General features: G+C 34.9%; 1 protein-coding gene across 1 annotated transcript in view; it reads left to right on the forward strand.

Moving 5' to 3' along the window:
• The window catches only part of LOC145686202 (uncharacterized), a 59480-nt gene extending 45805 nt beyond the window's left edge, over nucleotides 1-13675 (forward strand). Inside the window, exon 3 of the mRNA XM_081759248.1 lies at nucleotides 13543-13675. Within this exon, the coding sequence (XP_081615374.1) occupies nucleotides 13543-13647 (105 nt within the window). The 3' untranslated portion in view covers nucleotides 13648-13675. The remainder of the gene's footprint in view (nucleotides 1-13542) is intronic.
• Nucleotides 13676-14738: the final 1063 nt, after the last annotated feature.

The following is a 14738-nucleotide window of genomic DNA, read 5'->3' on the forward strand; positions in this document are numbered from 1 at the left end:
CACTCTGTAATGTATTCATATACCAGATTAAATTTTTTCTCCAAAGTATAAGTGTTCTTAATATTACAACTTTTAAAATGCTTCTTTATATAAAGTTTATAGATTTTTCTCTCATTTCACGTTTAATCAAGATCGTCCACACCTTTTGCAATAATTCGTAATCATATTGCAGCAAACAGTTGTGATCTTTTTCATTCTCATTATGTTTAGAACATGCTTCACATAATAATACTGAATTTGGTGTATACTCATTAAATAATTGTATAACACATGTATCACTAATAGTTTCACTAGTACAGTCGCACTCATTAGCTTCCAGTTCAAAACAGGTAATATTTGAAACACTGTCATCATCACTTTCCGGGAGTATTTCATCATTATATCTATTATAGCGTCTAAAATAAAACACTTCTTCTATTTCTTGTGTTGGATATATGATTCTCACTTTATCACGTAATTCATCTGGCAAATCGGGGTCAGACGGTTGGATTAACAGTATAGGTTTTTCGTTTTCACGCTGAATTTCTTTTTCTCTAGGTGAAACAAACATTCTCCTTGCTAGTCATTTTTCTACTCTTCAGCAAAAACAAATCAAATAAATAATTTTATATATCTACAATACAAGCATTCTATGCATTCTCCGTGTTTAATAATATGTTTCAAGCAATATAAAACATCATGATGTATGTTCTATTATTTCCAAATATACTCCATAAATTTATATTCCATTATAATAAAATACATAAATGCAAAAATATATATTTGTCTTTTTTGACTTAGACGAGGAAGGAAAGTCTATAAATAATTGAATCGTTGAACAATAGGCAGTACCTTAGCAATACAAATGTTAGGTAACGCATTCATAACGTTGCTTAAATATCTGCTTTTCTTACTTTTATATGATCTTTTCTTCTGCTGTGATTCAAAATGGTCAAGTGTGCTGTTACGCAAATTGCTATGTAGTCTGTTCTACACAATTATGACTCAACTCTGGTTTGTTAAATCTCACGTTCAATATTTTATGAGCCTTTCTTAGTGACGGGAGAGTCAATTTAAATTGTTCTCTGGATGACACAAAAATATACAAAATGTAACACCACAAATGTATAAAATTCTGAGCTGTTTTCTTCTGATTGTTACAAAAATGAAATAGAGTAATACAAAATGGTATAATGGACCTTCATGGTTGGTATAAGTCACACAAATTTATTCCTTCGTTTATTTGAATAACACAAAAAGGTATAGAAATTCTGAGCTTATTCCGTCGTTTGTTTGAGTAGCAGAATATGGTATTTCTTTGTTTATTTGAGTAGTACAAAATGTACATAAAATAGACCTTCTCCGTTTTTTTTAATTGCAAACAAAATTGAATAGGTCACTCAGTTTTAATAGCACAAAAGGTACAAATTGACCTTCTTTGCTTAAGCCACTCAAAATTTATTCTTTCGTTTATTTGATTAGTACAAAATGTTAATTCTTTCCTTTTCCTGCTTGTTTTTCAAAACTGAATAGGTTACAAAAATTTATTCCTTCGTTTATTTGATTAGCTAAATTGGATCTCCTTCGCTTTCTTCGTTTATTTCAATAGCACAAAAAGATATAAAGTGCTGAGTTATTTAAAATGGTATTTCTTGTTGATACCAAATTGAATAGGTCACTCATATTTATTCATTTGTTGATTTGTGTAGCACAAAAATACTCAACTAGTTAAAATGGCCCTTCTTTGCTTTTCTTCTGATTGGTATAAAATTGAATAGATCACTCAAATTTATTCCTTCGTTTATTTAAATAGCACATAAAGGTATAAAATGATCCTTCTTCGAATTTTCTGGTCAGTACAAATTCTTTTCTTTTCCTGCTTGGTTTTTTTTCATTTGTTTCAATGGCACAAAAGTACAGAAATTCTGAACTAGTTGTTTATTTGAATACTACTGAGCTGGTTAAAAAGACATTTCACGCTGGTACAAAACGTATATAAATTCTGAGCTAGTTAAATTGATCTTTTTTTCACTTTTTTCTTTCGTTTATTTGATTAGTACAAAATGGTTCTTCTTTGTTTGGTATAAAAAGTAGAACACTCAAATTTGTTCTTTCGTTCATTGAGCTAGTATAAAGGTACCTTCTTCGATTTTTCTGGTTAGTACAAAAAACAGGTCACTCAAATTTATTCCTTCGTTTATTTAAATAGCACATAAAGGTACAGAAATTCCCAGTTAGTTAAAATGGACATTCTTCGGTTTTTCTCTGGTCTCACTCATGTTTATGCCTTCGTTTATTTAAATAGTTTAAAATGGTCCTTTTTGCTTTTTCTTTTGTTTGTCGAAATAATACAAAATGGCCGTTTTTAGAGTTGACACAAATTATAAGTCCTTTGTTAATTTGAATACTCCAAAATGGTGCAAAACTAAATACTCCATTGTTTATTTGAGTAGTAAAATTATAAAATAGTCCTTCTTCGCCCTTCTTCTTAGGTTGGTACAAAACTAAATAGACAACTCAAATTTTGAGTCAGTTAAATGCCTTTTCTCATTGGTACAAAATTGAATAGGTCACTTAAATTTATTCCATCGTTTGTTTAAATAGTACAAAAAGGTACAGAAATTCTCAGTTAGTTAAAATGGGCCTTCTTCGGTTTTTTCTAGTTAGTACAATTTTGTTCTTTCGTTAAAATACTCAGCTACAAAATTAAATAGCTCACTCATATTTATGCCTTCGTTTATTAGACTAGTTTAAAATGATATAAAATGATCCTTTTTTTGCTTATTCATTTGTTTCTTGAAATAATACAAAATGGTATAAAATACTCAACTTCGGTTTTTCAAATGCATTACTTCGTTTAATTGATTTTAGAGTTGACACAAATTATAAGTCCTTTGTTTATTTGAATACTCCAAAATGGTGCAAAACTAAATACTCCATTGTTTATTTGAGTAGTCCTTCTTCGCCTTTTTCTGAGCCAGTTAAAATGCCATTTCTCATTGGTACAAAATTAAATAGGTCACTTAAATTTATTCTTTCGTATATTCAGCTAGTTCATTTTTTTCACTTTGGTATAAAAAGTAAAACATCGAAATTATGAGCTTGTTAAAATGGTCCTTCTTCGGGTTTTCTGATTGATACAAAAATAGAACATTTCAGTAGTTCAAAAGTTACATAAATTCTCAGTTTGTTAAAGTAGCTCTTCTTCTCTTTTCCAGCTGGTACAAAAGGAAATAATCCACCTAAATTTTATTCATTCTTTACTTCTTTTTTTTCTGGTATTCCTTCGTTTATTGGAGTAATACAAAATGGTATAAAATGGCATTTCTCGTTGGTATAAAATTTATCCTTTCGTTTGTTTAAATAGTTAAAATGAAATATCTTTGCTTTCTTTCTCGAAGTAAGCCAGTCATATTTATTCATTCTTCACTTGGTATTCCTTCGTTTATTTGAATAATGGCCCTTCACTTTTTTCAGTTGGTACATAAGGAAATAATCCAATCAAATGTTTCTGGTTCGTACAAAACTAAACACTCCATCCAAATTTGAGTATTACAAAATGAAATGAAATTCTGAGTTAGTTTAAAAAATGGTCCTTCTTGCTACAAAATTGGAAAGCTCACTCAAGAGTACAAAATAGTATTGAACTTCTCAGCTGGTTAAATTTATCCGATTGTTTATTTAAATAGTACAAAATGATTTAAAATACGCAGCTAGTTAAAATGTATATCGTTGCTTTCTTTCTCGAAGTAAGCCAGTCATATTTATTCATTCTTCACTTCTCTCTGCTTGGTACAAAACTGAATAGGTCACATAGGCTTTGTTTAAAGTTATTAAAGCTTAAATATTTGACCTTTAACCTCGATGGTCAGTTTTTCAGAACATGTAGTAGTTGATGACGTATTACTAGATTTGGAAACAGCACCTCAAAACGTTGCTCTGTTTAAGAGTTATTCGCGTTCATTGGTTCATTGGGCGTTCATTATTTTTGGAACTTGCAGTGGTTGATGACCAATTACTAAATGTGGCAACAGCACCTCAATATGTGGATCCATTTTCAAGTTATTAGGTTTTAGGTATTTTGACCTTTGACCTCGATGATCAGTACTTTTTTAACATGTACTAGTTGATGACCTATTACTAGATTTGGAAACAGCACCTCAATACGTTGCTTCGTTTTCGAGTTATTAGGTTTTAAGTATTTTAACCTTTGACCTCGATGGTCATTATTTTGGAACTTGTGGTACCTGATGACCAATTACTAAATGTGGAAACACCACTTCGATATTTGGCTCCGTTTTCGAGTTATTAGGTTTTAAGTATTTTGACCTTTGACCTCGATGGCCACTATTTTGGAACTTGTAGTACCTGATGACCAATTACTAAATGTGGAAACACCATCTCAATATGTTGCTCCGTTTTCGAGTTATTAGGTTTTAAGTATCTTGACCTTTGACCTCGATGGCCACTATTTTGGAACTTGTAGTACCTGATGACCAATTACTAGATTTGGAAACACCATCTCAATATGTGTCTCCGTTTCCGAGTTATTAGGTTTTAAGTACTTTGAGCTTTGACCTCGATGGCCACTAATTTTGGGACATGTAGTAGTTGGTGACCGATTACTAAATGTAGAAACAGCACCTGAGTATGTGGCTCCGTTTTCGAGTAATTAGGTTTTAAGTACTGTGACCTTTGACCTCGATGACCACTAATTTTGGGACATGTAGTACCTGATGACCTATTGCTAAATGTGGCTCTGTTTTCGAGTTTTAATTTTTGACCTTGATGGTCAGTACTTTTTTGATGACCAATTGCTAAATGTGGAAACAGCACCTCGATATGTTGTTTCGTTTTCGAGTTTGACCTTTGTTCACGATGGACAGTAGTTTGAGGACATGCTTATGTCATTTCTGCTATGTTAAAATGTTCAAAATAGGGGTTGAAAAAGTAATCATAAAAGGGAACGAGTTCACCCCCTAAAAAGTGTTCATAAAAGGGAACGAATCTTATGTATTATCTGCTCTCCTATGTAATTTCATTAGGGGTGGAAAAAATGGTCATCAAAGAGAATGAATGAATACACCCTCTAAAATGATTATCTGTAGACCGTGGGTGTTCGATTGTAATCCTTGCTCGTTATGTTACAATAAGGGTTGGAATGAGTTATGTATTCTTATGTCATTTCTGTTATGTTAAAATAGGGGTTGAAAAATATGCTCATAAAAGAGAACGAGTTCACCCCTGCTATGTTATGTGTTCGTAATCTTATGTGTTATCTGCCATGTTAAAATAGGGGTTGAAAAATATGCTCATAAAAGGGAACGAGTTCACCCCTAAAATGGAGGTCGTAAAAGAGAACTAGTACACCCTTTAAAAAGTGCTCATAAAAGAGAACGAGTTCACCCTGCTATGTTATGTAGTCTTATGCTCTTATATGTGTTCGTAGGGGAATGAATATTATGTATTCTCTGCTATGTTAAAATAGGGGTTGGAAAATAAGTCATACTCTTGTATTAGCTCTGCTATGTTTAAATAGGGGTTGAACCCTTGTTATGTTACGTACTCTTATGTGTTATCTGCTCTGCTGTGTGTTACGTACTCTTATGTGTTATCTGCTCTTCTATGTGTTCGTAATTAAAATAGGGGTTGAAAAAGTGCTCATAAAAGGAAACGAGTTCACCCCTGAAAAAGTGTTCATAAAAGGGAACGAGTTCAATCTGCTCTGCTGTATGTTACGTAGTGTTATGTGTTATCTGTTCTGCTGTGTGTTCGTAATCTTATGTGTTATCTCCTATGTTAAAATAGGGGTTGAAAAATATGCCCATAAAAGAGAATGAATACACCCTTGTTATGTTAGGTAGTCTTATGTGTTATCTGTTCTGCTGTGTGTTACGTAGTGTTATGTGTTATCTGCTTTGCTATGTGTTCGTAATTAACATAGGGGTTGGAAAAATATGCTCATAAAAGGGAACGAGTTCACCCCTTAAAATGTGCTCGTAAAAGGGAACGAGTACACCCCCTAAAAAGGGAACAAATTCACCCCTAAAATGGAGGTCGTAAAAGGCCGTGGGTTGACGGTTCACGATGCTCGATTTCTCGTATCCCCCATATGTCCCCCGGCATAGTGTGTCAGGCGGCACTGGGAAACTCGTTGTCTGCTTCAGGCGGGACCGAGAAAGTGGGTAGAGGGTCAGTGGCGCAGAACCGGCGTTTTTATACTACTGAGGTAAATGGCAAATACGTTTGGTGTGTCGCAAGGGTCAGTTTCCAAGGCGATAACGGCCTACAAAATTCATGACATAACCACGTCAGCGAACAGTGGGAGGAAGGAAACCCTCAGTGGCAAGTCTCGTCGAACATTAAAGCGAATGCGGGTTATCACTTAGAACAGTTATGTAACTCCAATGCAAGTGACGGAGAAACTCAAGCAGCACCTTCCACAGCCTGTGTCGACAATCGCAGTCAGTCCTAAGCAAGTTACATAACATAGGCTTATGGAGTCAGGTTGCATCGGCGGAGTCACTGGTAAGAGACTAGAACGCTTCAGCGTGATGTCAATGGTGCCGCGTACATAGGACAACTCCTTAAATTTAAGAATTGTCAAAAAACTTGCTAAATGCTTTTTAGGACTCAAATATATACCACTGGAAATTTGGGTGGTCCTTTATGAACTTGGAAACGGTTTGCTTTTGTAGAATGATAAATGAGATTAAATGCGAAGTTTACTGAATTTATTACTTATTTAGTGGGACTCAGAATGAGAAAAGATGGTAATTGAGAGTGTTATTTTTCATAGGATAGGTTGAGATTGATTTGGCTGTTTAGTTTTGAAAGGTTAACGTGTTGGTTTGCTAGTTGTAGGTAATTATATTAGAGACCGAATTGAAATAAATTAGTAAGTCCTCAGTTTATATACCATGAAAGAGATAGTATCGAAACGTGGAAAAAGGTGGTTTAAATTTAAAATTTTGACATGTGGAGAAAAATGTTAGTTTGAGAGAAATACGTTTATTAGTGCAAGTAATTAGGAAGTTTTACAGTTTGTGGCATTTTTACATGACATGGAATTTAAATAATGAAGACATTTTGATAAAATTAAATTAGTGATTTTTATTTTTAATTTTTAAGTTCACAGTATATAGTTTTCTTAAAATCTCAATTACCGCATCACTACATTTCCCCCTTTTTTTCAAAGGATTTAAACTTTACTCTTCATTATATTAACAGTCTTCATTATTTTATTTCTTTTGCAATGCCTATGAGATTGCGGTTCATTCTCCAACATACGATTTTTCGCAAAATATAGGTGATACGTCTCTTCAAATACATCTTCTGGTGATTCGTTGGACATTTATTCTAAATACCACTTCAGTTTCCGTGATTACTTTTTCTTCAGTTTATCGCTTTGCATCGACATTTCTTTTCGTGCTAACAAGGAAATTCCTGTCTTACGTTTCTTATAAGTATTTTGTTATTTTTTCTTCAATTAATTATAATCCGTGTACTACTTCACGAAGTTCTACTCTGGGCCAAAGTTCCTTAGTTTCGAATGAGTGGCAGCTTCTTCTTTTACCATTACCTTGTGTTGTACTCTCTTATTTTCCTTCATCTTCGTCAAATTGTACCTCCTTTCCTGTCAATTTTCTCCATGCCGTATTTTCCCCTCCTTTTTCAATTGGTTTCTTTCCGGCTTTTGCCGTGTCTTTCGCTCCTGTATAGGCATGACTCATTATTCCTCCAGTATCATTTTCTTGTTTCAACTGATTCTCCTGGTACTGACTTCGTATTTATATTTTCATTTGACTGACACATTTCTATAGGTATTTCTCCTGCCCCGAAGAATTACAACCAATCACTACGTAGGGGAAGGGAGGGTAAGTTGACGATAGTAAGCTTCTATGCATGTTTTGTCATCCTTGTGTTGATGAAATGTTTCGATTTTATGTTTACGGCAATTATTAGACTTTCGTTTACTCTGTTAATTGTTTGATGGGTTTAAATTCAAAAGTTACGATGATATTTCACTTTTATTGACCCCATATCACTTCCGTCATCTTACCCTCCTATGCGGGTAAGATGACTTCCAAAGGTGAGTAAGATGACGAGACAAAAAGCTAGAACAGAATTGGACTGGTTAGTATTTTGCAGGATATACAAATAATAACATCCATAGAAGAATATGAACACAAGCACAATATGATTTCAAGGACAAAAGTTACAGATGTATGCTTTGCATTTTGCTTCTGTTATAGACAATCCAGTACAAGCAGCATGGGCCCAATTCTGACACACATTAGAAGTGAACCACGTTTCACTTTTACCATATTCATTACATACTACACACACTTCTTCCCCCAAAACATCGGAATCGTCGTCTTCGTCCATGTGAGTCACTGATATAGAAGAGTCAGAGGAGTCGACTCAATATAAATCCTTAATACATGTCTTCTTTTTATGCTGCGGAGAGATTTGTCTTTTCGTTTCCGTGTTCCTTTTTTCTGGGTACGCATATCTTCTTTTGTCTTCTGGTTGGCTTCTTTCCCGGCTTTCCTTTCTTCCAGAGTGCTTTTGACAGGACTGCTGGTGATAAGCAACGAAGGCAGTTCATTCATCGACTTTCGAGACCAACTTTGGCGATCTGTTTTTCTTTTATATTTCTTGCCCATTTCGCTTCCTGGAAATAATAATAGTAAAAATAATATTTACTACTTATATTAAGGAAATACTATTCATCAATTATCACATACTTCTCCCATTTTAATACTAATTGTCAAATGATTGATTAATAATACAATCAGATTAAGTCCATATTTTTAAAACATACTTGTCTCACGCAGTTCGGGCAAGATGACGAATTCGCCATCTTGTCCGCCTATTTGATTCGTTATCTTACGCGAAACAGCCATTTCTTTTATTGCAAATGAGACAAATCTGTTATCAAGTTATTTCTGAGTTGCATTGAACTATTGATGTAATTAATATACTACATTGTTTCGAAAAAAAACAGGAACCATGTCCTGGGGACTTACCACAATAGCTTCAGACGTTATTTTCTGACACCAGAACCTTACAACGAACCGACGTGAAAACAGTCAAAGCACTCCTGGTCAACTGGAACATGGCCGATTGGAATAGTTTCTATCTCCCAACACGTGTGGCTCAAGTGCCTTCCGAACCGCATGAAGGTTGTGTTGCCATATCACTTCAGGTTTCTGAAATTGACAATTCGTCATCTTAAACACCTCGTCAACTTACCCTCCTTTCTCCTATAATGTTGTGTTCTCAATACTATTCACAAATGTGGAGATCAACCAGACACTGTCTCTATAGTTTTGCAAAACTAAGGCAACAAATTATCTTCTATCTTTATGGCTATTTTGTTGATTGGTACTAAAGTGCAATTATTGGCGTAAGTTAATTTGATATCACTGAGTAAGCCACTTTGGTATATCTGTTAAGAAAAGCAATTGAATTCTACTACACGTGACCATCTCTAATATATTCTCATCCTCTTCTTCAATTTCTACTTCTTCGTATAATGCAGCTTCCTGATATCAGCTATCGTTTTCTTCTTCCTTAACTCTTTCATCTTCCAGTTCAATTTCCAGTACACTACTGATGCGGACTTCTTTGATAAGATTTGGATCAGATATAGTTAAGATAAATTATACAGAACGTGATTCATATGATTTGAATGAGTTACTTAGACTTAATATTGGACCCATTACATTGTCACGCAAGAGTACTTCATTTACGCGGTATGTGTGTGATCGTGTATTGTTAGATTGTAGATTGCAATACCGTGCAAAGTTATCACATTTTCTACATATATGTCATTGGACACTTTGCACCAGTCATTCATCCAAACCATGGAATTTGCGACATGCACGACTATTTGGTAACCTTTGTTGATAAGTGTCTCTAGAATTAAAGTGAGTTGTTCTAGCTTGTCTTGTCTGATAAGAAATTTGATACACATTACCTCCCGTTTGATAAAACACCCTGATTTCTTTGTCTAGTGCCTCAACTTGGTTTACAATGTCGATAGCCTTGTTCATAGGAGGTTCCGCTGTAACTAAAAGCATTTTGCCTACTTCACTTAGATTTCGTATATCTACATTTTTAACGATGGCGAAATTAAAATTTTCGCCTGTCTATTTAATGACAACATATATTCCTGACAAAGATGACCTATGGTTTGTTTCAAAATGTGAAATTTGTAGCGTTCTACAATGAAATTAGAGGGTTGTTTAAATTGTGTAAACGTAAAAATTTTATTTCACGATTTTTCAGATCTAGTACTTTCTTTGGTGCTGCCAGTTCCCTTAGAGCTTGATTGATTGTGTTTCTCATGACAGATATCAAAAGACTAACTTGTTGCTGTTCTTGGATATCATAAGCAATGCAATATTGCTCAAAATGTTCAAGGTATGTTTCCACATCCTTGTCCTCAGTATTTAAAGTGTCAAGAAAGTGTAATTGTATTACTTGTGACATGATTAATCTTCGTCGCCAAACTAAAGTTCACTGGCTTAGCTTCCAATCAATAAACTACCAACACGGTTGAATCAAGTCTCCAAGCTAGACAACCTGAAATTATCTTAATTATTTGTATTTTTGGGACGTATTATTTTACATTGATAATATTACCACATGATCACCGTATATCGAGGGTTTCCATCTGACAGCACGTCAGTAACTAATTGTTTCTTTTTCAAGTAATTTAATGAACATTATCTAATTAACTGAACCCATAAAAAACAACAACTGTACCTTTAACTATTTCTAGCTTCACTCAACATTTCTTTATCTTCTTCCCTGCAGTATACATAGCTTTCTTGAAATCTTTATTATCCACATCCCTACACACAAGAAGCTGATAGAACCAAGGATCGGAGATTTGATAACTGTCTTTTTAGTAAATTCTATCCTACTGCAGTATGTAGTAAATAACGTAATTCAGATAGGTTATTTCTTTTGTATGCTTAGAAGTGGTGAAAACTAAAAGAACATAACGAATATATTTGTTAATGACATAATATGCATTCTACTAATATGTCAAAGCTTTTATCAACGTCATTAATTGAAACATATAAAAGTGAAAGAAGGCTTACATGATGGGTAATTTTACTCGTATTTGACTGGTGTCTACGTCCTAGTCCTCAAGGTAGTATTCGTTATCATTCTATGGATTAAATAGCTCCTCTACTTTGCTTCGGTAAATCTAGATAAATAAAAACTAAATTGGCGTAGTCTGTCGCATCATAACTGAAAAATTGATGGACAGTTTGAAATGCCTCTGCACATTGTTATAAAGGTAACCAAGAAAGTTCTGTCGCTTTTTGTGGAGGTTTGTGTTCAATTGGCCCTCACAAAGTGAGTTGAATGCGAATGGAAATAAGGCGAAGGTCAGTTGTTGGTGTGGGTATATCCAACATATTACCTAGTTGTGGCTGATAAGTTACACCATGAACTTGCGTAGAGTGAACATGGGAACTCTACAGAGCGTCATAAGGACGTGTATGCTGTACGAGTTCAAACTGGGGTCACACGCCCTCCAGCGGAGCGGAAGATATGCCAGCCCTTTGGTGAGGGTGTCGTGACTACGCGGACAGTGCAACGATGGTTTAACAAGTTTAATGAAGGTGACGAAACACTCGAAGATGCATCACGTGCTGGAAGGCCAACACATGTACAAAATGAAGATCTTCGCTCAGCAATTGAGGCGAACAGTGGCCAGACATGTGAGAAACTGGAACTACAATTCAGTATGAGTGGAGAAACCATTCGGCAGCCCCTTCATCAACTTGGAAGCACTACAAGTTGGGTCTATGGGTCCCACATAATTTGACTCCGGGCCAGAAGGCAACGCGAGCAGACACCTGTATTTCTTTGCTTGTTGACATGTGATGAGAAATGGGTCCTGTACGATGTTCCACGGCCCCGTTATCATTGGTTAGCACTCCATGAACCTGTTCCAGAACTACCGAAAGCAGCACTGTACCAGAAGAAGGTCCTTCTGTGTGTTTGGTGAACTGCTCGCAGCATTGTGCATCGGGAACTGCTGCCAGCTCGTCAGAGCATCAATGGAACTATGTACTGTCAGCAGTTGAGCCGTGTTCAACAAAAACTCAAAACTCTGGAGCCAGAAATTCTGAATCACAAAGGGTTACTCCTGTTACAGGACAACGCTAAGCCCCACGTGGTTAGGATGACTCAGGACACAATTCTACGCCTTGTGTGGGAAACACTATTGCATCCGCTATACTCCCCGGGCATTGCACCGTCCGATTATCACCTGTTCCATTCCTTGGACAATCACCTTAGAGGACAACAGTTGAAATACCTAGTAGAGATGCAAAATGTATTTGATACCTTCTTCGCTTCACGGCCTAGCAAGTTCTACCGCAATGGAACCCATGGCCTACCAGAACGTTGGCAGAAGGTCGTCGATGCTGATGGGGACTGTTTTTGATCTTCCAGTGCGTCTTCGGTGACAGAAAGATGTTCGAAGGTGGTGAGTGAAAAAGCGACAGAACTTTCTTGGTTACCTTTATAGTACTCAATTCGGAACGAGTTTTTTAAATCGATATTTTGAATAAAAGGTGTATCCTAAGGGAGGAAAATGGGGTACAAATTGTAATGGTCAAAATTCGTAATTTTCTCTCGAAATGTTTAACCAACCTAGACCAAAATTGGCAAGAAGTTTATTAACAGCTCACTTAGATGGTTCGAAATTTGGTTCATATTGAAGAGATTTGCCAAAGTTTGTCGCTGATCTTACCTGGTTTCAACATATTTGGAATGACAAGTGCGAAATATACCATCAATGATCTTCAAACCAAATTTAGGCAATACCAAAAGTCTAAACTGGCATTAACTTATTTTCGCCTATATTCCTGGAAGTCGAAGACTGATGCAAACACGGAAAAGATCAGAAACCAAGTCAAAAGTTGCAAGTGTCCACAAGTCAATTAACAAATTTCATGCTGAAAAGAAGCTTAAAAGCACGCGTGCACTATTCATAGCCACTGTGAAACGACTATTGGACTTTTCAGTTATTTTCTAAACTATAACAGAATAAGACTTGTAATAATAAATGTGAAATTTTGTGCTACGTTTCATTAAATTATTTGACTTACAGTATATAAGTACATTACTTTTACTTGTTATTTTATTAGTTTTATCTGAATAGTGATTATTCTAAGTTTGAAACTGAGAATAACTTAAACAAAAATAAAACGTGACCAAACCAAGCATAATCGGCGTTGAAGTTTTGGCAACACATCATTGCCTTTGTCAGGAAGATAACGTGTCTGCTGAAGGACATGGTATACTGTTGTAACAAATTATTAACATAAGCGTGTGCTATGTCCAGGTTTTGTTTCCATTTAAATTATTTTTTTACTCTTGCTTTATATCTATCCAATTATTAACATCTTAATATAATATTCAAGTGGATTAAGACGTGCAAAAAATCTTAATAACCATTCTAGAAAATGATTTATGAATATTATTCTATGATTCGGATTACATTTTTACTATCAACTTATTTTACAGGTATCTCCATTGTTAGCTTCAGGAACATTTTATGCAGCCTTTGGAGGAATACTAAGAGCTGTCTGGACAATGAAAGGCTTAGGTGAGACTGTCGCAAGACTTTAACAGATGTTTAGACAAAATTTATCATGTATCCTAGTTTAACTAGTGGTGAAAGCGAAACCGAGACAATTATTACCCGAGACAAGGTGGAGGTAGACATTTGTAGTTCGAGTTGAGACCACAACAATTTCTCGGTCCCAACTGAAATTGGGTTTCCTCCAAATTTGTTTCGTTGCTAACATTTATGAAAGATGGTGAAATGATTACCCAAGGATAGTTGCAGTCATAAACGTGCGCACGGAAAATGACCAAATACCATTCTTACTTGTTGAGCATTCTTACAAGTCATACAAGTCATTTTAAACAATATACAGTTTGAGCTAGTAATAAATATATTATTTTACTCTTTTGCTAGTCATTTTAAAACGTTTTCAAAGACAGATGTTATGGAAAATACACTAAACCCTGAACTTTCTGAAATAATATTTACAGTTCAGGAAGGTGTTGTCTTTTAAGACAACGGTATCTTAACCGATACAAACTATACGGTATATTAAAACATCTATAGATCTCTTTCCAATATCTAATAAATAGGGCAAAATGTTTGATCTTTATTCGGATTATATCGTACTTTGAAATGTAATACTATTACTTTCAATAAATCAGTGGTTCTGTATTAGAGATCTATCAGTAAATGCTTAAGCACCAACTATTGATGTATTCGACTCTATATTTATCCGCATTAATAATTTCAGAGCAGTGTCAAGGAGAAATAGAGATTTCTTAGTGCTCATTTTTCTCATAGAGCCCTAAACTGTCAAAGGAATTTACAAATACCTTATGTAGTTGCTAACTGGTTTGAAACACGCTTGCTTTCCTTCAATTTTATGCAATCTGCCAAACAATTCTTATCGATGCAAAATGCATTTCCAAAGTCCGATAAATTTAAAAATTTACCGCTGCCAAATTAAATACTTAAGAAAACTTCATTAATTAATTCATTGTCAACGGACTTTTCCACATTCGTAAAATAAACAAAACATGTGCTATTCTATATCCCTATTCTCACTCCGTATTCACTTTTCAGGTGTAAGTTACTTGTAAAAATGTAACGCATTACAAGTTACTTTACTTTCCCTTAAAATGTAACGTGT

Source organism: Thermobia domestica, chromosome 5 (genome assembly GCF_964235325.1).
Source record: "Thermobia domestica chromosome 5, izTheDome1.hap1.1, whole genome shotgun sequence".
NCBI classification, from domain to species: Eukaryota; Metazoa; Arthropoda; class Insecta; order Zygentoma; family Lepismatidae; genus Thermobia; species Thermobia domestica.